Source organism: Pituophis catenifer, unplaced genomic scaffold (assembly GCF_029215685.1).
Source record: "Pituophis catenifer annectens isolate HBS135680 unplaced genomic scaffold, rPitCat1.0.hap2 SCAF_18, whole genome shotgun sequence".
NCBI classification, from domain to species: Eukaryota; Metazoa; Chordata; class Lepidosauria; order Squamata; family Colubridae; genus Pituophis; species Pituophis catenifer.
In genome coordinates this window covers 8,116,033-8,140,892 of record NW_027256898.1, presented here as the reverse complement: position 1 = coordinate 8,140,892, position 24,860 = coordinate 8,116,033, and the positions used below count along the sequence as shown (strand labels likewise).

Sequence of the window (24,860 nt, the reverse complement as noted above, 5' to 3'; positions counted from 1 at the left end):
TCCCCCAAAATAAGACCCTACCAGAAAATAAGCCCTAGCATGATTTTTCAGGATGCTCGTAATGTAAGCCCTACCCCCAAAATAAGGCCGTTAAGATTGTCAGCCAGATGGATGCGTTTAGTACAGTATTTCCCCCCAAAACAAGACCTAACCAGAAAATAAGTCCTAATGTGTCTTTTGGAGTAAAAATTAATATAAGACCCGGTCTTATTTTCGGGAAAACACAGTATATACAGCTTCACAATGCTTTACAGCCCTCTCCAAGGGATTAAGAAACCAGCATATTCCCCCCACTAACAATCTGGCTCCTCATTTTACCAAAGGATGGAAGTCGCCGAGTCAACCTTGAGCCAGTCAGAATCGAACTGTTGGCAATGGGCAGAATTAGCCTGAAATACTGCATTCTAACCACTGTACTACCAATGGCTTTTCGGGGCCGTGTCCTGCCATGTGCTCGCTTACCCCCTCTTCCCAGTCAGCTTCCGAAAGACAAGGCCATTTCCTGCCCCCCCAAATCCTCTTCCTACCCTTCCCCCACCCCCACTGACTTAACTCACCCCTGGCTTGGTTTTTCTTTAGCGTGGCGCACCCCTCACTTAAGCACGTTGTTTTGGGAGGAAAATAACTGCACGACTGTGAGCTCAAGAGGAGGCTCCCTTTCATTCTGTCTTCTCAGGTGAACATGATCGTGCTCTCCAGGGACCTGGGCATCCCCAAACCGTTTGGGCCCATCATCGAGGGCGAGTGTTGCTTGGAGCAGAACGCCTCCTCCTTGCTGGAGCCCCTGGGGTTGGCCTGCAGCTTCATCGACGACATCTCCTCCTACCACAAGCGCCTGGGAGAGGTGCACTGCGGCACCAACGTCCAGCGGAATCCATTCGCCTTCAAGTGGTGGAACATGGTCCCCTGAATGGGGGGAGGAGGAAGGGGGGGGCGCAGCTGCCGCTCACCGGGAAGTCGAGAGGGGAAGCCGGTTTCAGACACACGCTTTTGACCCCCGCTCTGTGCGCCTGGCTGACTTGCGAGAGCGGGAATCCGGGCGCCTTTGCACACCCGCGAGTCAGAGGGTGCTGCGGGGGAAAACTGTTTGTCTGAACGCTGCAGAGAAGCATGTTGTTTTGTCGATTGGACCCTAAGTGTCTAAGCTCTTATATAAGGAGCGTTGCAGGGCCCAGTCGGGCGTCCTGACAACTGTGTGTGTGTGTGTTGTGGGGTTTCTTTGCCCTCCCTAAATTAACCTTCAGCACCCCCCTTTTCTTTCTTCCTTTCCCCTTCCCCTAATGTAGCCAAGACAAAGCCCCTTCCGCAGGGGAGGGATGCGTGTTACAGCTCTTGGCCTTTGTTGAGAGGGGGGCCACTTTGAAATAAAAATGAGACAACGGTTGTGGCGTGGCCATACTTGCAGTGTGCGCACGGGGGAGGCTTTTGCAGTGTGTGATGTCTTTTCTGAGGGGGGGGATTTGCCACCATGATTTCATATTTATTATTCCTTGAGCAAACATCTTTTGCCGCTACTATTAAGACTCTTTCCACACATCCCCACACACAAATTCATGCACCGTTCACACAGCTGGAAGAATGACTTGGGAGAAATTTGAAGGGTGGGGTTTGGGGTTGAATTGAAAGCTTTTCAGCTTGGATTGCAAGGACACACACGGCTGTTTCCGGAGAGACAGTTTTTTGGTTGTGGGAGAGAGCCAAGGGCATTGGGAGGAAGTGACAGAGAAGACCGAAGACACGAATGCTTTCAGCAGAGGGGGAAATTCCCTTTGTCACTCCCCCATCTAATCCCCTAAACTTGGCTAATTTAATGCGGGGTTCTTTCTGTGGCTCTCTTATGCTCTCTTATGTGGTCCCATTTGAGGTTTAGTGCAATTGTAGAAAATGAGATTATTTAACCACCAGACGTAAACGTCTTATGCAAATGCAGCCAACACTGCAGGCTTTGAACAAAAAGGGAGGTTGCTAGATAAACCTGGGGTGGAATTTCCTTTCATTCCGACAACCAGCATCTCAGCCAGGTTTTGGGACACCCAAGTGCCTTAATTTTGGGGTGCCAGGCAGAGACAGCAGAACAAAAGGGACAGCAGGGAACGAAGCGCAGCACAGAGATGGAGCCGAAAACCACTTGGTTCTGGCTCAGCCTTCCAGCCGAGCCCACCCCGTCAGCTTCCCCCACCCTCCCCCCCAAATTCATAAAACAACATTGAAGCATTGCAAGAAAGCATCCGTCCAACTGGCCAAACTTTTAATTACAGACTTAACGGAACTTCCACCGTAAAGATTTACATAAAACGGTCACCTCTGGCAAGGGAGCCCCCGCTGAACTCTCTCGCCATCCCCCTTGCCCAAACCCATCAAAGAGCATTTTCCTCCCCAGGCACCACCCCCCACCCCGCATCCCACGGCATGAATTAAGCCAACACTGCCCTCTTGTGGCCTGCTTGGAGTGTCACATGAAAGAGTTTGGATTGATAGGATTGCTGTTGAAGCACCAAGTCTGCCCTTTTGAGGTGGGGGGGGGGATTCCTTCCTGACTCCTGTATTCTGAAACGGGGGTCAGCTTTGCTTAACCCACCCAGTGGACTTTCGATTGGTCAGCGCGCTTCCTGCAGGCTTTGCAGGCTTCCCACGTGGAGGATTCGCAGAACAGCAGATTAATTCATTCAGCAGTCAGGTGCAATAGGTTGCATTTAATGCAACCTCGGCCCTCAAGTCTTTGTACGCGGAGGCTGGCAGCATTGCAAGCAGCCAATAATTCTATTTATCCCCTCCTCCCCCCTTTTATAAATAACAAACACATCCTGCGCAAGTCACGACACAAACCTCCCGTCGAGAATTAAGACCCGTTAACCCCGTTTTATTTTCTGATTGGTCCTCTTGTTCCCTCTTGCTTCCTTGCCCATCTTAAAAGCAGGAATTAAAACCCGCTAAGATCCATAGTGTAGACCCTCCCTTTCCCCAGTTTTGCAAAAATGACAGGATAGGGAACTTTGGGGGGAAAGCATGCAAAAAAAATTAAAAAAAAAGAGTCGCCTGAACAAGGCTGACGAGAAGACGACCAGACATCCCTGCATCTTAAAAGACCCTCCCCCGTTATATCCTTCCTCACTGCGTCTGAAAGCGGCGAACGTCGCAGATCCCAAGGAGGGAGTCCCAAGGGCCATCGGTCCACAGAGCCGCTGCCCTAGGGGAACCCTCAAAGCCAACCTGGTTCCCCCCCACTGCTTTGTTCGGTCCTGGCAGCTCAGAACGCTACCCAGAGAAGCTCACAATTTTGCCCGCATCGGGACTCATTTCGCTGTTCTGCACCGGGGGAAGATAGAAGATCCGGAGAGTCCTCAGATGCGGATAGTGTTAATCCGGAGTGGCTGCACGTTTTTCCCGTTGGCGTGGCTCTGTCCAGGGCTGAAGTAGGAGCAGAGTTTCCCCGGGAACTTCTCCCGGAAGGTGTAAAGCCAGGACATGTCGTCGGCGTTGTAGAAAATGAGCAGCCCCTTCGCGTAATCCAGGAAGACCCCAACCTTCTCCAGCTTGCTCTTGACGTTCAGCCGCGTCCAGGGCTCAGTGCAGGCGCTATACTGGTTGCCGTCGTGCATGACGATGCAGTAGAAGCCGCGGCTGGGCTGGATCTGGATGTTGCCCTTGCGGGTGACGGCCTCGTGGGCCAGCCCGATCATCCACTGGGTCTTCTCCGAGACCACCACCTCCCAGTAGTGGATGCCGCTGTTGAAGGCCTCCGAGCCCAGCACCGACACCTCCACGTCAAAGCGCTTGGGCGAGTCCTGCAGCGGCTGCGGGTGCAAGTTGCCGTAGGAGACGAGGGTGCAGTCGTCGGAGAGGATTAGGCGCTGGTGAGCAGTGGCCGGGTCCAGGGTCAGCATGGCAGGCACTGGGGAGGGAATGGGGGGGAGAGAGAGGAGAGAAGCCAGAGTGAGGTCACCTGGTTGGGGAAGAGCCAAGCCCATCTCTAGGGAGTATGGTAGCTCAGTGTTCTGGAAGGGGGTCACCACAAAGAAGGCCGTGCCAAATGGGATAAATATAAGGATTGAAGTCCTTTTTTTGGGGGGGGGGGGGTTTATGTTGGCCTTTGGAGGTGTGAAGGCCTTGGAGTGGGTCTCCCCACCACCTACCTACCTGGGCCAGGAGCTGACTCACCTGGTTGGATGTCCTGGAAGAGGGATTTCCAGATAGTGTACTGCAGAGGCCCCATGTACTTCGATGTGGGAAAGTCCTCGTAGGTGAGACTAGTTTCATGGATCTTCCCCTTCAGCCTTGGGGAGGGGGGGGGAGACTGAGGTTAGCCACTGCTGTGCCCCTTGCCCCGCACCCTGGCACTGCCCACCAGTTCCACTCACCTCTCCGAGAGAGAGGCGATGCCCGCCAGAAAGTTGTGCTTGTCGGTTTCTGCCAGCCTTTCCTGCAGGATCTGGCTACCTTCCTGCACCTTGCGCAACTGCTGGCCGTAGCGCTGGATCTTCTGCTCGATGTCAGTCAGAGTCCGGGCCGTGTCGGCCTCCAGCTCCTCCAGCATGGCCTTCTGGCGCTCACGGAGCAGCCGGTGCAGCCGCTCAAAGGCCTCGCCGATGGTGGCCCTCAAACTCTTGGCAGAGGACTGGAAGAGAGGCAGGCAGGCACCGAGTGGGTCCTGGTCACCAGGGGATGGGAACACCCAGGGCAGAGCCCCTGCCCAGCTCTTACCTTGGTCTCGGCCAGCTGGTGCTTCAGCAGAGCCAGGGCCTCCGTGTGCCCACGCTCGCTGTCCTGGAGGGTCTGCAGCTGCTCCTTCAGCTCTCTCTGGAATGAGACCGGCATTGGGGTGAGGGTCTCTTGGCAGCCCCCAACTTGATCCATCCTCCCAGCCCCAGTGGGCACCCACCCCACTGGGATCATCCATCATGGAGAAGCAGGAAGCCCACCACCCTGCCCCATGGCTACTGTGCAACAGGGGCAGAGCAGAGCCCACTGGCCCAAACCCAGGGAAGCAGGAGTTCCCCTTGGCCAGCCTGACACCGATCCCAGAGACATAGTAGACCCCAGCTGCTCCATGCCAGCTTGGCACCCTCCTGAGGAGGCAAGGAGTCCTTTTCATGTGTATGTGTGTGTCAAAGCAGGGCCCCAAGCTGGCCACCACCCAGGGAAGCCCCTTGGCCAGTCAGGCACCCATCCTGGAGAGGCAAGGAGTCCTTGTGGCCTGGAATGGGGTGCAAAAGCAGGGCCCAAGGTAACCTGCACCCAGGGAAGCAGGAGTGCCCCTTGGACAGCCTGGTACCCACCCAGGAGACATAGTAGATCCCAGCTGCCCCTTATGTCAGTCTGACTCCTATCCTGAGGAGGCAAGGAGTCCCTTTGCACGTGGAGGGGGGTCAAAGCAGGGCCCCAGCTGGGAAGAAGTGCCCCATGGCCAGTTTGGCACCACCCTGGGACCAAATGACACCCCCCCACTGCCCCCATGCCAGCCTGGCACCCATCCTGGAGAGGCAGGGAGCCCCCAAGGTCTGGCCCAGGGGGGGAAATAGGGGATAAAGCAGGATCCCAAGTGCCCTTTGCCCAGGAAAGCAGGAGTGCCCCATGGCCAGCCTGGTCCCCACCCCAGAGACATAGTAGACCCCAGCTGCCCCTTATGCCAGTCTGACACCTATCCTGAGGAGGCAAGGAGTCCCTTTGCATGCGGAGGGAGGGGTCAAAGCAGGGCCCCAGCTGGCTACCACCCAGGAAAGCAGGAGTGCCCCATGCCCAGCTTGCACCACCTTGGGACGAGAGGAGACACCTCCCCAGCTGCCCCCCCCCCCATCCTGGAGAGGCAGGGAGCCCCCAAGGTCTGCCCTGGGGGTGTGTGTGGTAAAGCAGGGCCCCAAGGCTGCCCATAGCCAGCCTGGCACCCACTCCGGGGCCAAAGGAGACCCCCTCCCCAGCTTCCCCCATACCAGTCTGGCACCCATCCTGGAGAGGCAGGGGTTCCCCATGGTCTGGCCCAGGGTGTGTGTGTGTGTGCAAAGCAGGGCCCCAGCTGGCCCCCACCCAGGGAAGCCCCTGGGACAGCCTGGCACTCATCCTGAAGCCAGAAACCCCCCTCCTCCTTCCCCAATGCCAGCCTGGCACCCATCCTGGAGAGGCAGGGAGCCCCCAAAACCAGGGCCGGGGGAGGGGGTAGGAGGTAAAGGAGGGTCCCAAGTGCCCCTTGCCCAGGAAAGCAAGAGTGCCCCATAGCCAGCCTGGCCAATGGAAACCCCCCCTCCCCAGCTTCCCCCATGCCAGCCTGACACCCATCCTGGAGAGGCAGGGAACCCCCCCAAGCTTGGCACCCATCCTGAAGCCAGAGACCCCCCCTCCCCCATGGCAGCCTGGCACCCATTTTGGGGAGACAGGGAGACCCCCTCCCCAACTGGGGGGGAGGGGGAGGGCAGAGCTGCACCCTCCCCCCTGGGAAGCCCCCCCTCCTCCTTCCCCTCCCCCCCCCCCACATCCGCAGACCTGCATCTCCTCGAAGGCCTCGTCCAGGCCGGTGACCTGGTGCTGCTCGTGGAGGGCTGGCCGGTCGCAGAAGAAGCAGACGACGGCGCGGTCGGTCAGGCAGAAGAGCCTGACTTTGGCGTGGGCTTTCCCGCAGGGCGCGGCCCCTCCTCGGCCTCCCCTTCCGGCGCCCATGGAGGCCTCGGGCGGGAAAGCGGCGAAGCGCTCGACGATGTTGGCCAGTTTGAGGCTGGGGGCCAAAGCGGGCGCGGAGAAAGCCCGGCGGCACTCGGGGCAATCCCTAGCCGGGGCGGCCTGAGCTTCCTGCCGGCTCCAGTGCTCGGAGATGCAGCGGCGGCAGAAGTAGTGCTCGCAGCCGAAGCTGACGGGCTCCTGGTAGAGGCCCAGGCAGATCGGGCACAGCAGCTCGTCTTTCAGGCTGCAGCCCGGAGCAGGGACCGCCATGGCGGCGGCGGCCGTTTTCCCTCGCCTGCTTTGAAGGCCGGCGCTCCTTCGGCGCCTGAGGGAAATTAGGCCAGGAAAATAAAAACGGACCGTTCTGAGGGGAGCTTCTCTGTCAGAATGAAAAGGCTTCCGCTCCTTTCCGGAAACGTCGCGCCTGGCTTTCCGGTCTCTCCTCTCTCTTTCTCTCTCTTTCTGTGGGGAGAGGCCGCTCTAGGCCGCCCGTCCGCCCGCGTCCTCGATGGTGGGTTCGTGACGTCACAGAGAGAGAGAGAGAGAGAGAGAGAGAGAGAGAGAGAGAGAGCGAGCGCGAAGCCCCATTTGGCCTTTGGCGCGGCGAGAGAGGCGCTGGTCGGATTTTCCTGTATTTGCGGGGGGAGGGCGCTCTAGTCTAGGCCGCGCGCCGTCCTCGATGGTGGATTCGTGACGTCACACAGAGAGAGAGAGAGAATGGCCCGCGCGCGCATCCCCAAGCCGCAGTTGGCCTTTGGCGCGGCGGGAGGCGCTCCTCGGACTTTTGTTGTCTCTCTTGCGGGGGAGGCCGCTCTAGGCCGCGCCGTCCTCGATGGTGGATTCGTGACGTCACACACAGAGAGAGAGAATGGCCCGCGCGCGCATCCCCAAGCCGCAGTTGGCCTTTGGCGCGGCGGGAGGCTCTCGTTGGACTTTCCTTGTCTCTCTTTGCGGGGGAGGCCGCTCTAGGCCGCGCGCGTCCTCGATGGTGGATTTGTGACGTCACAGTGTGGTGGTGGTGGTGGTGGGTGGCGTGCGCCTGGCCCCAGTGGCCCCTTGGCTTGGCGCTCGTCGGCCTTCCCTCTTATTTTATTTTATTTTTTTTATCTTTTATTTTATGTATGTACTCCGAGAGCGTATGCACCAAGACAAATTCCTTGTGTGTCGAATCCCACTTGGCCAATAAAGAATTCTATTCTATTCTATTTGCGGGAGGCCGCTCTAGGCCGCCCGCGCGCGTCCTCGATGGTGGATTCGTGACGTCACAGAGAGATAATGGCGCGCGCGCCCCCAAGCCACAGTGGGCCTTTGGCGCGGCGGGAGGCGCTCGTCGGACTTTCCTGTCTCTTCGGGGAGGCCGCTCTAGGCCGCCCCGTCGTCGTTGGTAGCCTTGTGACGTCAGAGGGTGGCCCGCGCGGCCTGCCGTGGCGCCTGCGCGGTGAGACGCTCCTTCGGCCCGACGTCTTTGTCGGTCTGAGGGGGAATGGAGCCCGGCGGTGGCCGCCGCGAGAAGCTCCCTCCGCCGCCGCTGGTGTTGCCGCCCGCCAAAGGCAAGGAGGGGCCCGGGTCCAGCGGAGGCAACGCCCGCCTGGAGAAAGCCAAGCAGCGCTCGGCTCAGCAGGAGCTGAAGCAGCGGCAGCGCGCCGAGGTGGGCGGCGGTCTGTCTCTGAGGAGACCCCTGAGGCGGGGGCCCAACTGGAATAGGGCTTGGGGGCCCTACGAAACGCCCCTTCCCCGGTCTCTCAGCTCCCCCACAGGGAATGGAGCCCTGTGGGGTGAGGCGGCGGGGGGGGGGGAGAGAAGAAGCATCCTCGCCCGGGGAACTCCCCGCCACTGCTGAGTCTCACTTAGGCGACTCCTGAGGAGAGATTTGGGGTGGGGTGGGGGTGGGGAGCTCGCTGCTACCTGCCAAGCCCCTCCCTCCGTTTTGACTCCTCCATGTCTCCTGAATACAGGCAGTCCTCGAGTTACGACCATAAGTAAAGCCTGACATTTCCGTTGCTAAGCGAGACATTTAAGGGAATTTTGCCTCGTTTGGCGACCTTCCAGGCCACGGTTGTTAAGGGAATCGCCTGCAGTTGATAAAAAGTTAGTCACACGATTGTTAAGGGAATCCGGGCTTCCCCCTTGACTTTGCTTGTCAGAAAGCCGCAAAACGGGATCGGGTTACACACACACACAGAGCGACCGTCATAAATATGAGCAAAAGTCTGGATTTTTTTTTGATCACATGACCACAGGGGAATGCTGCAGAGGTCGTAACTGTGAAAAAAAAATGGTCCGAAGTCCCTTTTTCCAGGGCCGTTCTAACTTTGGTCACTAAATGAATGGTTGTAAGTGGAGGACTACCTGCATTAGGTAGTAAAGGTGTGGGATAAAGATGACATAAATAATTTTTCGTAGGCAAGAGGGAAGTGGAGGACTTCTTTTCCTCTAGGCCCTAAAACGGTTGGCAACGGTTTTGTGGGAGGGGCAGCTTTCCCTATTGGCAGCTTTCCCCCTGAGGATCTAACCCAGAGTTTTTCAAAAATATCAATATTGACATACACACACACACACACACACACACACACACACACACACACCACACACCAAGGGTCAGTGGCACCATCTAAGATATTCATTGCACAGTCAGGCAAATGTTTAGATTTAGCATTTTCCCCATGTATCAAGTCCTTCCCAAGGACCCAGGATAGGTGATTGGTGGTGTTTGGATTATTATTGTTGTTATTTAAGATTTAATCTTCAATTCGATTCACAGTCTGGGACTGGTAAAAACTTAACAGTCCCAAATCCTAACCAAGGACCTAAGAGTTGTTAAGATAATGTCTGAGTACGTATATTTGTAGATATTTGTATCTATTTTATGTATCCAATCCATGCTTATACTTATTACCAAATGCGTTCTTGACAAAAATAGATAGATAGATAGATAGATAGATAGATAGATAGATAGATAGATAGATAGTTCTGAGTAGGGTGGGGTTTTTTTTTGCAAAGTCAGGATATTTAGGCCTAATAAGTTCAAAATTTCCATGTATCTAGGCAGCCCTTTGGGTATTGCTCCAAGGTCTCCTATTACTATTGGTACAACCATTTATTTCTTCCTCCACAATCGCTCAACTTTAATTTGCAGGTTGCACTATTTTGTGATTCCCCCCCCTTGTTTCTCTTCAATTCGTGCATCACCTGGTATACCAATATTAAAGAATCAAACTTTTCTTTTCCACAATAGAGATGTCAGGCGTGTTATGGGCCAGACGTCTGTCTGGTTAGATCCGAAAGTCCCACAAGATCTTGACCTGTTCATTTTCAAGAACTTTATTATTGTTGTTGTTGTCATTATTATTAAAATTGTATTTATCAGATTATTTTCCTATAATAAATGTTGGGGTGGATGAACAATTTTACGAAGTGATTGATGGATTGAAGAGTTTGGGGACAATGGCTTAACCTCTGCTTTGGTCTGCAGATCTATGCTCTCAACCGGGTGATGACAGAGCTGGAGCAGCAACAGTTCGATGCCTTCTGCAAGCAGATGAGAGCTTCGAGTGAGTGAGCCCTGCAGGCAGCCAGATCTTCACTCCTCACACAAGACTTCACTCAAGGTCTGAACGCTCGACCATGGTCAGTGGTCTGTTAAACCACGGTGGGAAGTCCCCAGACCCTTTTTCCTCTGGGCTACGGTAGTGCCTCTCAGCCTCTTCCAAATCCACCAAAAGTCCAAGTCCTTGCCAAAATGGAGTTTCTCGTTGTTTGAACTGTTTTTTGTAAAATCCTATTTATTAAATAAATGTGTGTTTTATATGTGTGCAAATAAATATCTGTCTGTGAGACCAAAGTCCAGTGCAGATATGGTCATATTTCCAGAAAACCCAAAAGCTGAAGAAAAAATGTTTCCCCTTTCCCACAACAGAGATTCGGGGTAGTCTGCCTCTTCACATGGAGGTGTTACTTGTGGGTGAAGAGTCCTAAGGCTCTTGATTGTTTGGTGTGGTATAAAGTTCAAGTGGTTTCCTGTTGCACAGAAATGTTCTTTTGTATATCTGAAGCCTGATGACCCTCCTCCTATGTGACCCTCGGACACACAGCTGACTTTCTCTGTCTCCCTCCCCTCCTCCCCCTTTTTGTCTGTTTCCATTTGAGTGGCCTTTCTGGACTTAGGCAGTGGCCTTTCTAGGCAGTGGTTAGCCAACAATGTGAGATTTGTGTGGTAATGGAAGAGGATGATGAAGATTGTAACCCCACAGCTTCTCCCCACCCCCCTGCTCCAAACCTTATAAATGTCTCCCTCACTTGTCACAGTTCCCAAGCACACACAAAACCCAAAACACGACAAAGTCTCTTCAATGTTTTCCGAGTTTAATTTTTTTCCTCCAAACACCAGAACATTAGTTTTCAAGTATAGTTTTCCAATGACACAATGTCATCTTCCTGCCTTCTTTTTTTCTCTTGTGTTTTTTATCTAACAGCTCTCGGGAAGGAACCGTTTTCCCAATGTATTTCATTACCCCGATAAATATTTTAAAAAAACATTAAAAGCGCTACCTGCCACACAAGCATTTGGGGCTCCTCTTTTCACAACACAAATCTAGAATGTCTGCCGTGACTCTGGCTAGAATTGAAGTCGGGGTGGAATTGTAGATCGGAGATCTAACCACAAAGGTGTACAAAGAATTCCTTTTGCAAAGCTGGGCAGCTCACAGATGTTGGCAGAAGTTTACGCCTCCCTTTAAGCCTTTTCTGGTGGCAGAGGGATGTGTGGTTGGAAGGGACGCCATATACTGGCCTCTCTGCTTAGCAACTTGCTTCCAGAGATCCTTCTTTATACCAGAAGAGGACTTGGATTTGCAGGCTCAGCTGGAGGGAATAATTCCCAAACTGTCTCCAGCAGCAGTTCCTGCCCATGTTGATGGAGGTTGGCTTAGATTCTGGGTGGGACATTGAGATTTTTCAGATGCCCTGCTTCCTGTCTACTCTGTGGAACAGCTACCCACTCATAGAGTGTAGAATGAGTGCACAGACCCACAACTCTCTAGACAAGTAGTGGAGTCTTTTAAAAGACCCAGAAAAAGCTTGATTAATCAGTTGTGGGTCAAAGATAGCTTAATATCTCGCCCATTAAGAGCCGGACTTTGCTCTTTTACTTGTGTGGGCCTGGATAACAAGAGGGCAGTCATGTGAGAGATAACTTCTTAAGGACCAAATCTGTCTCCAAAAGCAGTGGGACTCCCTTCTGCCTCAGCATAAAGGTTGCAAATTCAGCGAGCTCACCTGTTGCAAAAATCTAGTTAAGGAAGGACCTCTGAAGGATCCAGAGTGAAAACACCACAAAAGTGGCAAGAAAAGAGGTCTGCATTCAAGTTTTCCCCATGTTCCTAAAAGCTATCAGCAAGTAAATTACTGGCATTTAAAAAAAAAATCTAAGCAAGAATTTTGTCTCTTAAACCTATATTGCACTTCATATATATATGTTGTCGTAGATTTTCACGGGTAGAGGTATGCAGGTTTTGGTGTATTCGAGTCTTTTCCCGTGTTAGATTGAGAGTATCAATCTTACACGGGAATTGAGATACTCTCAATCTTACATGGGAAAAGACCCGAATACACCAAAACTTACACACACACACATATATATATATATTTATATATATATATATATATATATTTGTAGGTCTTTGGTTATTCGGGTCTTCTCCCACGTAAAATTGGAAGTGTCTTGGCGACGTTTCGACGAAGTCTCATTCGTCATCTTCAGGCTGGTGTTCTCGGCTTCGTGCTTCCAGGAGCAATGTGAGATCGCAGCTGTCTCTTCCTTTTAACTGCTAGTGGAGGTGTGAGCTGATTGGGTGGGAACTTGGCTGTGTTCTGATTGGGTGGAGGTGTGTTCTGATTGGTTAGGGGCTTGGCTGTGCTCTGATTGGCTGGGGTTGTGTTCTGTTTGGGTGGGGGCTTGGTTGTGCTCAGCTTAGTCTGAGTTGCAGGGGGATTTGAGCTGGTGAGCTGCGTTGTTGTTGTTTGGCTTCGAGCTCGCACGGCCACAAACACGAAGCCAAACAACAACAACGCAGCTCACCAGCTCAAATCCCCCTGCAACTCAGACTAAGCTGAGCACAACCAAGCCCCCACCCAAACAGAACACAACCCCAGCCAATCAGAGCACAGCCAAGCCCCTAACCAATCAGAACACACCTCCACCCAATCAGAACACAGCCAAGTTCCCACCCAATCAGCTCACACCTCCACTAGCAGTTAAAAGGAAGAGACAGCTGCGATCTCACATTGCTCCTGGAAGCACGAAGCCGAGAACACCAGCCTGAAGATGACGAATGAGACTTCGTCGAAACGTCGCCAAGACACTTCCAATTTTACGTGGGAGAAGACCCGAATAACCAAAGACCTACATACAAACACCCGCGAAAACCTGAGAAAACATATATATATTTATATATTTTTATATATATATCTTGGTAGAAAGAATCTGTACATATCTACACTGACCAAAGGCTCAGCTTGTTAGCCAGCTGTTGACTTCATTCTTCAGGCAACAGGCAGCAAGGATAACACTGCCAGAAGCCATGGATAAGTCTCCCAGAAGTTTTATCACCTCAGGTGGATGAAAAACTTTAGGCAAAATACAGATTTTTAAACACAGGATTCGTCGTCCCAGTCGCTGTGAAGACTGCCTGGGCACTGGTGCAGTGCTGGCATCGTCGACTCGCGTCCTCCGACGAGATTAGACTTTGTAACTCCACAAAGTGTTGGGGAAAAAAATGTACGATACAGACCAAATCAGGAAGTAGAGAGAGGCCAGGAAGGAGGCGTGAAACAGGAGCACCAAGATACCTGCAGTGGCCAAGAGAGAAAAAGTTAAAAGAAGCCTCTTGATACGAGCGAGATCGGATTCTGAATCCCTCCCTTGGCAACACGTGATATTTTGAAGACCCATCGGCTTTTCCATTTTTAGGCTATCAGACACAACAGTCTCGTGCCTCCAGATCACAGGTGGATTCCCGCTGCAGATCACCTGATTTATGGGGGCCAAAGTCCCGTTACTCCTGCTCTCTGGAATGTCAGAGCACCTTTGCTTTAATCCCTACCCATTAAGGTTTTTCCCCCGAGGAAACCGGAGTGGACTTTATTTACCATAAAGTTCTTGCAAGGAAAGAGATCAACTGGGAATTGTGGAGTTTGGTATTCAGAAGACGTGAGACAACATCAGTAAAGACCTCACTGCCCCCTGAATCCAGGGTTGCTTGGACATTTAAGAACGAAGGGCATTTAAAACATTTTTATTTTTCCCCAAACCGAACCCTTTTAGCTTCTCGTACCATACAGTCCCCCTTTTTTATTTTTATTTTTGTAACCAGCCCTTCTCCAGGGTCTAATGAGACTGCAGTGTCCCAGATTGGAGCAATCAAATGTTCCTCTAGAGCAGTGATGGCTAACCTTTTTGCCGTCACGTGCCAAAAGCGGGGGGAGCACGGGGAGGTCATGTGCGTGCGTGCCCACAACCATAATTCAATGCTCCCTGCAACCCCCCCGCGCTTGCGCGCGCAACCTCCCCCCGTGCTCCCCCCACTTTTGGCATGCAATGGCAAAAAGGTTATCTGTGGGCCCAATATGCCCGTTTTTCGCCCTCCCTGGGCTCCAGAGACTTTCTTGGAGCATGGGGAGAGCAAAAATGGCCTCCCCCATCCCCCTAGAGGCCCTCCAGAAGCCAGAAACAGCCCGTTTCCCAATTTCCGGTGGGCCCAGAAGGCCCGAAAATCAGCTGGCCAGCGCATGCATGTGCGCTGGAGCTGAGCTAGGGCAACGCTCGCGTGCCCACAGATATGGCTCTGCGTGCCACCTATGGCACACGTGCCATAGGTTCGCCATCACGGCTCTAGAGACTCTTAGCAAAACAACTTCTGAGCTGCTGAAAACCAGCTCAGAGGTTCTTAGATGGGTTCAAACCACTGGTGGGATCCTTCCGGTTTAACAACTGGTTTGAGGATCGCGCGCTTTGCTACGTGTGCAGTTGAACGAAAAATCACCTTCCGTGTTAGTGCATTAGTTAGTCTTTCACGTCCCTGCTTTCCAGACTGGGCAAGTCAGGGAAGGCCCTGGACATACCTCCTCCGAAGATGGCCTTCTTCCAAGCCTGGGACTCCAGCACCTTGTCATGGGGATAGAAACCCTGGTCCACCATGAAGAGGACCATCACTATGGCCATCAGGCGCATGGCCACCAGATGACCTTCGGTCAGGAAGTAGGTGGCTGCTACCATGGAGGCACCGTAGGGGCATGGCAAACCCCGGTACATGAAGGGCATCCCTGCGGATGAAGAGAAGGGAGGAAAAAAGATATGCACGAATTCATTGAGGGGAAGACCGTAGTCCCGTATCCCCTAGCCACACCAAAAAAAATGCACAGGGTATGTTGTGTCATCACAAAGATCTAAAATGTCAGCTCGGCATGTTGAAAAGTGCGCCAATTCCTTTATGGAATATCCAGAATCTTTTACAAAACACAGAATTGAGATGCCACTTTTCCCGTTGAAAAGAACGCTCTTAAACCTAGAGAGAGCTGGCAATGACTACCGTGTTTCCCCGAAAATAAGACCCGGTCTTATTTTATTTTTTGCCACCAAAAAAAGGCACCAGGTCTTTTTTTGGGGGGAGGGAGTCTAATTACTGACTCAACTTGCGGCGGCGGCATCACCAACAGCCCTGCCCAGCAGCAACTCGTTGCCAGCCCACTTCTGCGGCCGTTTGCCGTTGCTCGCGCGTGTTGTCCCCGGCCTCCGTTTCTCCATCAGAGGCCCTCCAGAAAGCCCTCTGCAGCCAAGAAACGAGGTCCGGATTGACATGCGCGGCACCTCCCCGACCTCCATTTCGCCATCAGAGGCCTTCCGGAAAGCCCTCTGCAGCCGATAACAGAGCTCCAGGATAGATCTGGATCGAGGCTGCAGAGGGCCTTCTGGAAGGCCTCTGACGGTGAAACGGAGGCTGGGGGCGACGCGCGCAAGCAGCGGCAAGCAGCGACAGAAGTGGGCCTGCAAGTCAAGGCAGGTGTCGGAGTGTGCGAGGCCTGGTAAGAAGGGCAGCTCCAACCCCCTCCCCATCCCCATCCTAGCTTAATTTTTACCCATGTGTCTCACCCCACCCCCTGCACCCTGGAATGGGTGGGGTCTTAGGGCTTATTTTTCAGGGGGGTAGGGCTTATATTAGGTGCACATGTAAAAATCAAGCTAGGATTTATTTTTGGAATAGGTCGTATTTTTAGGGAAACATGGTACTTGTGGCATCAAAAGGTGGGACAACTTTTCTAAAAGCCCCTCCCTTATCCCACCTACCCCAATGAGACCTTTTCCATCCAGACTCACCACTGGAGAAGAAGCACAGCCGCATGAACACTGCCAGCACGTAGACAATCACCAGCAATCCGTCGAGGATCCCATGGGCCTGCAGAAGGAGCCCCGTGGCCAGGCCGAAGGACGTGAAGTCTGCAAAGTCATCCAGTTTAGCCCCTGCAGGCGATGCGAAAAAGAGACGTGGTTAGTCTCCATCAAAGCCACAATCGGCCCACTGTCGCTAGCCGAGGACAGAAGCCTCTGGTTCCATTCATTCGGGTGACACCAAAAAATAATAATAATAATAACCTCAGCGTTCCCTCTGCTTAGGATGACCTCTCTCTCTTTCTCTCTCTCTCCAAAGGAGTGGAGGCTTCCAGAAAATAAGTCTTAATTGGGGAAGGGGGAATCAATGCCTCCTCCCCAACCTGGCGCCCTTCAGATGCTGACCCAGGAAAGATACCCAGCTGGAAAAACTGCAGTCTCTTAAGGCTAAATAGACTCTGTGTTGAGGGGCCAATGATGGCATTTAAGGCACTAAAGGCAATGAAATGGGATCCTGCCCAGCTCCAGGGGGCATTTTCGGTTTGAAAGAAGTGGTCCCTGGCTCCCTAGATAGCAGCCACAAACTTCTCGGAAGGACTGAGACCTCTCCGATCCTCCCGTGGCTCAGTGAGGTCTCCTTTTTTGGATTCCCCCGCAGTTCCTGGTTTTCCCCTCAGCAGAGCTCCTCTCTTCAAGGACTACCTACCACTGTGATGGCGAACGGGGGGGGGGGAACTCACCCAAGGCAGAGCAGGCGTTGAGTTGCCTCGCGACGGCTCCGTCAGCAAGGTCCAGCACGAAGCCAGTCAGGACCAGCCAGCATGCGTGGTGGTACTGCCTGAAGAAGAAGAAGAAGAAAACACAGGTACTTCCTGTGTCCAGGGATGCTCTCCCCATTTGCCACCCATTCCTGCCATCTCACTTGATCTCTGGCCCACTGGATCCAGAAAAGCCTGGGGAGTAGGAATTCTCTCTGTCGTGAATCCAGCTAGATCCCAACCTTTCCTGCGGAGGCCAGAAGGACGAGACTGCAGCTTGGCATTGGCAGCAGAGAGGCATCTGAAGCTCGGAAAGAAACTGCTGTGTGAAAATATACAGTAGTGGCCAAAATTGTGGGGAAAGTGTATTTTTGAGGTTTGATGGCTAATAACACCACTTTTTTGTGGGGGGGGGAGTATATATATATATATATATATATATATATATATATATATATAGAGAGAGAGAGAGAGAGAGAGAGAGAGAGAGAGAGAGAAGCAAGACATCCTGCGAGCTCCAGAACTTAAAATTTAAAAACTTTAAAAGAATTAAAATTTTATTTTACTAAGCTTTCATCAGCCATCTGCTGACATCGTCAGAGTATTAAATTACCATTACAGAGATCTCTGCCTTTATATGCCATTAATCAATTTGCCCATTGTGCGTGTAATAGGCTCTTCCAGCCGTCTCCCACTGATAATTAGCTGTGTTGTTTTTGCTGCCGTCATGCTGGATAATGGAGGCTTAATTCCTACTGTTTCCTCCCTCCTAGCTTGCTTATCAGTGGGGGGGTGATGTTAGCCTGTCAACCATTGCAATTTGCTGACGATGTCAGCAGATGGCTGACGAAAGCTTAGTAAAATAAAATTTTAATTCTTTTAAAATTTTAAGTTCCAAAGTTCGCAGGATGTCTGTTTCTTTCTTTACTAATATACCTAATACTCGTATTTTTAGAATGCTTTGTTTTATATATCTATATCTATATATATCTATATCTATATCTATATCTATCTATCTATCTATCTATATCTATCTATCTATATCTATTTATCTATCTATCTATCTATCTATCTCAATGGAAAGATAATTTAATCAAGAATGTAATGCTTTTGAACCTTTGAGAGGTAAAAGTGGCTTTTTTTTTCATGGAATTCTAGATTTGAGGCCGAATTCCTGCAGTCTGCGCCGAACAGTCCTTGCAGTCAACTTCACATTGCATGGCGCCATTTCATCTTGTATACACCCAGGTAATTTTCTTCTGTCACGTAGGCACGATCTCTTAATTCTTCTATCATCACTTGCTGTTGTGCACCTTTTCCTGCCTTTTACCAGTGTGGTTTTGTAGTAACTGAGTCTCCTTATACCTCTTCAAAAACTTTAGAAATGCAACTTTGGTTAAGTTTCCACCAATTTTTCTTCCAATTTCTTATATAACTGTAGCCTTGTTCACTTAAAAATGCTATTTTACATTGCTTTCTGGGCGACCAGTCAACTCTTTGCGCCATTACTTGAATTTTATTATGTTTTACAAGCTCACCAGTGGTGGGATTCAAAATTTTTTACTACCAGTTCTGTGGGCATGGCTTGGTGGGTGTGGCATGGCTTGGTGAAGGGAAAGGATACTGTAAAATCTCCATTCCCTCCCCACTCCAGGGGAAGGATACTGCAAAATCCCCATTTCCTCCCGATCAGCTGGGACTCAGGAGGCAGAGAATAGATGGGAGCGGGGCCAGTCAGAGGTGGTATTTACCGGTTCTCCAAACTACTCAAAATTTCCGCTACCGGTTCTCCAGAACCGGTCAGAACCTGCTGAAACCCACCTCTGAAGCTCACTAAATGAAAGACGACCAACCAACTTGATAGCGATCACATAACACATTAAAGATAACACAAATTATCTTTCCATTGATATATAATTTTATGGCACTACTCCCCAAAAAAGCGGTGTTATTAGCCATCGAACCTCAAAACTTTTCCCAAAAGGTTTCCCAAAAGGTTTCCACAATTTTGGCCACTACTGTATATTGGTGCTGCCACTGTGCCCCACGGTTCTCTCTGCCATGGCACAAAAGTGGTGCTGAGGGCCTGTATTGAGACCTTTCCAATCTGCCCAGCGTTGATCCCTCCGAGAGCCACGACGGCCAGGAGGCAGAGCTCCGGGCCAACCTTCCACCTACCCGTTTAGGCTGCAGAGGACGGAGGAGAGGCCCATGAGGAGGTTGGCCACGGAAATCGAGTTGGCCGCATTCTTGCGCAGGAACTCGATGGCTTGTGCGCGGCCGGCCTGCTCGCTCAAGAAAAGCTTCTTGATGTATTGGACGATTCCTGAAAGAAGATATCGGAAAGGACGACGAGTGAGAAGCCGAGAGGATCCCCACCCAAGCCAGCTGCGAAGAAATCCCTCCGTTACCATCCCTGCTCTGAGCACGGCCTGGAAGGCAGCTCCTTCTTGGTTCCAAATGGGAGAAACTCAAGGTTATGAGATGGACCAAGGCCAGCTGTCTTCAGCCTGCACATCCTGGGCATCGGAAGCCTGCACATATTGCAGAAGCATGCAGATGGAAGCGGGCCCTGCATGCAACATCCTCAAGTGTTACAGTCTCCCCCCACCCCCGTGCTTAGTTCATCCTGTCCATCTACGTTATACCCGCACCTGCCACAAGGCTACACACACAGGCTGGCAGCTGCGTTATCAGCCTCTGAAGCCTTCACTCCGGTGGGTGATTGACATGGCAAGCCCGCCTGGCACAAAGAGGTGGCTGGGGTTCAGCCAGGAGGGGCAGGTGCTGCTGACTCAACCCAGGGACTCAAGGAGGCAACGGATGACCCACTGCCCGCATCATCAGCGACCTAGATTCTCTGCCTCATTGGAAACCTGCGGGCAGCTGCGGGCATTGGGTGGCCAGAGGATTTCATGCGATTCCAGATGACAGATCCGAGATGTGGAGGGCTGTGCCGAAAGGAGAGCAGGTCAAAGGGCCTGGGGGGGGGAGGGAGTTGGGGCAGGAAGCGGCCCTTCAATTTCATTCAGGGCCTCAGAACAGTCCGAAGGGCACGGTCAGGGAGGGCAAGACCCCTCCCCGCAAACAAAGCCAAACAGACCTCATTTCTTCACATGGCTTGGAACGTATCAGTCAGGGGTGAAATCTACTTACCTTCCTTACCGGTTCGGAAGCACAAGTACATACACAGACCTTCTGCGCATGTGCAAAACCACCTGTGCATGCGCAGGAAGTAATGACACCTGGGCGGGTGGGCGGATCTTTGCTCCACCATCGCTACCGGATCGCCGAACCACCGGCCAGGATCGCTACCAGATCGGGCGATCCGATCCGATCCTGGAGCATTTCACCCCTGCTATCAGTGTATTCATTGGCTGGTTAGTTTTAGTGACAAAAAGGCAGCGGTAATAATCACTTAGAAAGGAGCAAAGTTCAGATTGCGCATCCGTTCTGGTTGTTTAAGCTTGCAAGAACAATTTGCACCCAAATCCAAATTCCTGTTGTGGCCCGTCAGCAGCCTGTGCAGATTGTAGCTGATTCCGACAACGAGGAGGCTGGTGTGGTGCTGCGCCAGCAGCCTGTGCAGCTGGCGCTCGAGTCGGACAGTGAGGAGGCTGGAGAAGATGCGGTGCCAGAGGCAGGGATTCAGAACTTCCAGAAGCTCCTTTAAGTGAAGAGGACGAAGAGGAGGAGCCTCTTCTCAATGCACGGGCGCGCAGAGTTGCCAAAAGGCAGGAGTGGCTCCTCAGGAGGAGGTCTCCTTGAGAGTAAGGCTTGGGGCTAATTGGCCACTCCCTTAGCCTATTTAAGGAGGAATGCCGACTGAAGCAAGCTGTAGGGAACAACTTTAGTTCACTCTCCTTCGCGTCTGGATTCTCTGCAAAATTGCTTCTGGGTTTTCTGCCAACTCTAGTAAGACTGTGATTACCTTATCTTAGAATTCTGGTAGGCTGTTAAGACAGTTTATTAACAGCCTTTGGTTGATAAAGACTAAGTTATTTGAGTAAAATAAGGTTTGTATAGCGTTTGTGTGTGCTGCGTTCTTTGGGGTCCGTAGCTGGGGCAGAACAATTCCAATGATTCCAAGCCCAAGCTGGATGCCTCTGTATGAGTGCTGAGGTTTTTTTCCTCCTGTCCCAATGCCAGAGTTTGCCCCGGGGCCCGAACTTCCAGCTCTCCAAGCTGGGTTAATCACTTGCCACAAAAGCAACAAACCATCATGTTATGTATTCATTCACCAGCTTTTTTTTTTTTTTTTTGGCTTACAGTCTTGAGAACGGGCGCACTCGACGAGCTGTGTTCAAGCATTACACTTAGCCAGATGACAGGTGGACACGGCAGTTAAGTTCTTGCCATCAAGACCATAAACCTGTCCCCAGGGAAGATACCCATACCAGGAGAGATGGAAGCAGGGGTGGGCTGCTGGGGGTTCGCAGGGGTTCGGGAGAACCTCTAGTTTAAGATTCTGTGCAGTTCGGAGAACCCCCAAATTCCACTCCTGGCTGGCCCCACCCACCCCTCCCTACCCCTCCCAGGAGTCCCCACGCAGCCCGTTTTGGATGCAGGTAAGTGCAGGGCGCGCCCAGAGGCTCAGGGAGGGCAAAAAACGAGCCTAATGGAAGTTTGGGAAGGCCTCCAGAGGGCCTCTGGAGCCTGGGGAGGCCATTTTCGCCCTCCCGGAGGCTCAAAAAAAGCCTCCGGAGCCCGGGGAGGGCAAAAATGCCCCTCCCCACTGTGGTGCAGGAAGCTGACTAGGCCATGTCCACGCCCACCCAGCAACCAGGCAGAGAACCCCATACTAAAATTTTTGAAGCCCACCCCTGGGTGGAAGGGAAGGGAGATGGGGAGAAAGCCAGAGACCACCCACCCAAAAGAAATGGGCCCCCGTCTGCTTTAGAGGGTCGCTGCTGAAATCCAAGGACAGCTTTCAGGGCAAAGGGAAGCAGAAGGAGGGCAGGTGCAGCGGATCAAAGTAAGTCTCACTTGAGCTTTACGGGAGATGATTGTCCTTTCACGCTTTGTGGGCCGAAAGAGGACCCCGTTGCCTTTGGGGTGGCTTCCCTTCTAGATTATTGGCCCCTCTGGTTCCCAGGTTATTTTGGGTGGGGTGGGGAGGAATTGAGCTGCTTCTGCCTATTGAAGACCAACCATTTGGATTAGATTAAATTAACAGAGTTGGAAGGGACATTATAGGTCATCTAGTCCAACCCCCCGCTCAAGCAGGAGACCCTACACCATTTCTGACAGATGGCATGTCCAATCTCTTCTTGAAAGTCTCCAGCGATGAAGCTTCCACAACTTCTGAAGGAAACTGCTGTTCCATGGATTGATTGATTGATTGATTGATTGATTGTTCTCATTGTCAGAGAATTCCTCCTCATTTCTAGATTGAATCTCTCCTTGGTCAGTTTCCATCCATTATTCCTTGTCTGGCCTTCGGGTGCTTTGGAAAACAGCTTGACCCCCCTCCTCTCTGTGGCAGCCCCTCAAGTATTGGAAGATGCTATCCTGTCTCCCCTGGTCCTTCTCTTCACTAGACCAGCCATGCCCAGTTCCTGCAACTGTTCATCGTCTGTTTTAGCCTCCAGTCGCCTCATCATCCTGGTTGCTCTTCTCTGCACTTTTTCTAGAGTGTCAACATCTTTTTTTCTACTGTGGTGACCAAAACTGGATGCAGGATTCTAGGTGTGGTCTCACTAAGGCTTTATAGAGTGGTATTAGTACCTCCCTTGATCGTGATTGTATCCAGTTGTTAATGCGATTTAACAGATTGCATTGGCTTTTTCGGCTGCCACTGCACACTCCTAACTCATATTTAGCTGGTTGTGCACTAAGATTTCCTCTCACAGTTACTGCTATTAAGCCTGGTTTCACCCAGTCTATATGTGTACTTCTGGTTTTTCTTGCCTAATCTTAGGACCTTACTACAAGGGTTCAAGGGTCAGGGTCCAGGGTTCAAGTCTGTCAAGATCCATCTGGCTCTTGAGCCTCTCTTCTAGGATGTTAGCTATTCCTGCCAGCTTAGCATCATCTAAGAAAATTAAAATTGGAGGGGGAGAGGAGACCTGGCGGGTGGAAGGGGAAGTGCTCAGCTATGTAACTGACTTACCGGAAGGGGGAGATGCTATCCACATTGTGCTCGACGTTTAGCCGGAAATCCCTGCCCACTGATGTCCCTGAAATTGAAACGGGCCAGTTAGAAGCCTGCCTGCCGGTTGGCAGAGACAGCCATAAAAACAAAGCACAGGAGAGGGGGGAGAGGGGGGGTGTTTGTCTGCTTGTAAACAACGAGCAAGATTCAACGAGCAAGATTCACTTCCCGGGCAAGCCAGTAAGTCTAGCATTTTCCCCTCCTTGCTAGCATCGGTCAATCCCTTTGGGGTGGCAGCGAGGTTGAAGACGAATGGAAGAGAATAACAAGAGTCGGAAGGGACCTCGGAGGTCTTCTAGTCCAACCCCCTGCGTAGGCAGGGAACCCTACGTCACTTCAGTCAAATAGTTACCCAATTGAAGAGGCAGGGATGAAGGAGGAAGTCCAGAAGGGACACTCCCCCCCCACCACCCACCCACAAATGAGATGGATCATTTCATGCGCCTGAAGCCGGTTTGGTCTCGTGGGGGAAGGCACCAGGTTAAAAAAAAAAAAAAGAAAAACCCAGGCGACGGTGACTTCTAGTCCGCCCTTCGCCCATTAAAAGCCTTTGGGCCAGTCCGTCCCTTTTCAGCCCAACTTACATCACAGGAAAGCTGCTTAAGGTGCCAACCGAAGGAAGGTAGAGGATTAGGTGTGGGTTTAGGGAGAGAGGATTCAAAGAGGGATGGGGTGGGGTGGGGTGGGGGGGGACAGCTCCCTCTTCTGAACTCCCTGCACTCCGGTCGCCTTCCCTTCCAAGTGGGGTGGGGTGGGGGGGGGACAGAGGGAAGGAAGGCAGCTTGGGGAGAGGGGAATCCAAGGGAGCCTTCTGGGCAGGTGCAGAGGTCCCCCGTACCCTGGTACCCCTCCGCGGGGGCATCGGGAGCCCTGCCTGGTCTTCAGAAGCCCAGGTTGGGGAGGGGGGTCGCTTTCCTGGGGTCACCGCGCACAGCCCCCATTGCAAGCTCATTGCAGAAGCCGGAGGCAACTGAACTGCAGATGCACCCGATCCCTTCCCTCCCTGCGCATCCCTTCCCGTCCTTGCAAGGGGGAAGGAGCCCCAGGTAGACTGCCCCGAAGGTGGAAGCTCCTCCACCGGCCACTCTCTCTCTCTCTCTCCCCCCCCTCCCTCCCACCGCCCCGGGACGAGCTCTCCCGCTTACCTTCCGCAGTCGCCCCGCTGCCCCGCAGCTTCGCAACCGCTTTTATGCTGCGCATCTCGGCGCCGCCGCTACTCCGGAAAATTCCACTAGAAGGGAAAGGGCGGGGACCGCCGTCCCTCCTCCGAGCGTCCCCCCCCAGGCGCTCGGCCCGCCTTGCCCGGAGGGTCCCCTCCTTCCCTCCCCCCCCCCCCACGCGCGCAGGGAAAAGCCTTGCCCCGTTTCAGCACCCGCCAGTCGGGGAGGGAGGGGGGCAAACGAAGCGATTTCCCCCCCTCCCTCCCCATTCGCTTCTTTTGGCTGCTTGCCAAAGCGCCCCATGGCAACTTTGTATAGGTCTTCTGTGTGAGCAGGGGGTTGGAATAGATGACCTCCAAGGTCCCTTCCAATTTTGTTACTGTCCTGGGCAGCGCCCCTCCCCTCCCCAACTCCTTCTCCCTTTCCCTCCACTGCAAAATCAGATCTCCCCACCCCACTTGCTGAAGCAACGAGGTAGCCCCTCAAACCGAGACCCACGCACAACCTTGCAAATGGAAACGTTGGGCAATGCCCACCCTATACCCTGTTGCCTTTCAGACCCGTGCCTTTCTCCGCCTGGCCCCGGTTCCATCATTTTTATTTTTTTTTTAAGATTTCTCTCTTCCTTAAACGCATCGGGTGTCTTAAGCATCACTTCCTCTTAAGAGATACGGAGGATAAATCACGCGTCTTCCTGAATTCCCACTGATGTGGCATGCTTTGCCCCACGGCCCCCTCTCCGGGCATTAAAAGGTAAA

General features: G+C 52.4%; 4 protein-coding genes across 6 annotated transcripts in view; 2 read left to right on the top strand and 2 right to left on the bottom strand.

Moving 5' to 3' along the window:
- Positions 1-1,376, top strand: part of LOC139326118 (protein-arginine deiminase type-2-like) — a 37,213-nt gene extending 35,837 nt beyond the window's left edge. The window contains exon 16 of the mRNA XM_070956244.1: positions 677-1,376. Within this exon, the coding sequence (XP_070812345.1) occupies positions 677-910 (234 nt within the window). The 3' untranslated portion in view covers positions 911-1,376. The remainder of the gene's footprint in view (positions 1-676) is intronic.
- Positions 1,377-2,247: 871 nt separating this feature from the next.
- On the bottom strand, positions 2,248-7,078 carry ERMAP (erythroblast membrane associated protein (Scianna blood group)). Its single transcript, XM_070955999.1, has 5 exons — positions 6,475-7,078; positions 4,702-4,797; positions 4,359-4,615; positions 4,159-4,274; positions 2,248-3,892 (listed from the first exon to the last, which is right to left on the bottom strand). Exons 1-5 carry the CDS (start codon positions 6,916-6,918, stop codon positions 3,342-3,344), a joined length of 1,464 nt encoding a protein of 487 aa, XP_070812100.1. The 5' UTR covers positions 6,919-7,078; the 3' UTR covers positions 2,248-3,341.
- A 960-nt stretch (positions 7,079-8,038) lies between these two features.
- On the top strand, positions 8,039-18,051 carry SVBP (small vasohibin binding protein). 3 transcript variants are annotated; one of them, XM_070956043.1, is made up of 3 exons: positions 8,039-8,296; positions 10,121-10,256; positions 17,947-18,051. In XM_070956043.1, exons 1-2 carry the CDS (start codon positions 8,132-8,134, stop codon positions 10,205-10,207), a joined length of 252 nt encoding a protein of 83 aa, XP_070812144.1. In that variant the 5' UTR covers positions 8,039-8,131; the 3' UTR covers positions 10,208-10,256; positions 17,947-18,051. The 3 variants fall into 3 exon arrangements, with proteins under 3 accessions (XP_070812144.1, XP_070812143.1, XP_070812142.1); XM_070956042.1 differs by lacking the exon at positions 17,947-18,051 and adding an exon at positions 16,013-16,148; XM_070956041.1 differs by lacking the exon at positions 17,947-18,051 and having other exon boundaries at positions 8,040-8,296; positions 10,121-10,489.
- TMEM269 (transmembrane protein 269) lies at positions 13,010-24,158 on the bottom strand. Its single transcript, XM_070956040.1, has 7 exons — positions 24,088-24,158; positions 22,901-22,967; positions 18,967-19,114; positions 16,771-16,868; positions 16,019-16,162; positions 14,767-14,967; positions 13,010-13,494 (listed from the first exon to the last, which is right to left on the bottom strand). The coding sequence occupies exons 2-7, from the start codon at positions 22,923-22,925 to the stop codon at positions 13,385-13,387; spliced, it is 726 nt and encodes a 241-aa protein (XP_070812141.1). The 5' UTR covers positions 22,926-22,967; positions 24,088-24,158; the 3' UTR covers positions 13,010-13,384.
- Positions 24,159-24,860: the final 702 nt, after the last annotated feature.

Coding starts and splice junctions, on each gene's coding strand:
- ERMAP (XM_070955999.1), bottom strand. CDS start 6,918: ATGGCGGTCCCTGCTCCGGGCTGCAGCCTGAAAGACGAGCTGCTGTGC. Junction 4,798..6,474: donor AGGCCTTCGAGGAGATGCAG/GTCTGCGGATGT, acceptor GTCTCATTCCAG/AGAGAGCTGAAGGAGCAGCT. Junction 4,275..4,358: donor ATCGCCTCTCTCTCGGAGAG/GTGAGTGGAACT, acceptor CCCCTCCCCAAG/GCTGAAGGGGAAGATCCATG.
- SVBP (XM_070956043.1), top strand. CDS start 8,132: ATGGAGCCCGGCGGTGGCCGCCGCGAGAAGCTCCCTCCGCCGCCGCTG. Junction 8,297..10,120: donor AGCAGCGGCAGCGCGCCGAG/GTGGGCGGCGGT, acceptor TTTGGTCTGCAG/ATCTATGCTCTCAACCGGGT.
- TMEM269 (XM_070956040.1), bottom strand. CDS start 22,925: ATGTGGATAGCATCTCCCCCTTCCG. Junction 16,163..16,770: donor CAACGCCTGCTCTGCCTTGG/GTGAGTTCCCCC, acceptor CATCGCCTGCAG/GGGCTAAACTGGATGACTTT. Junction 13,495..14,766: donor GAAGGCCATCTTCGGAGGAG/GTATGTCCAGGG, acceptor TGGCCACTGCAG/GTATCTTGGTGCTCCTGTTT.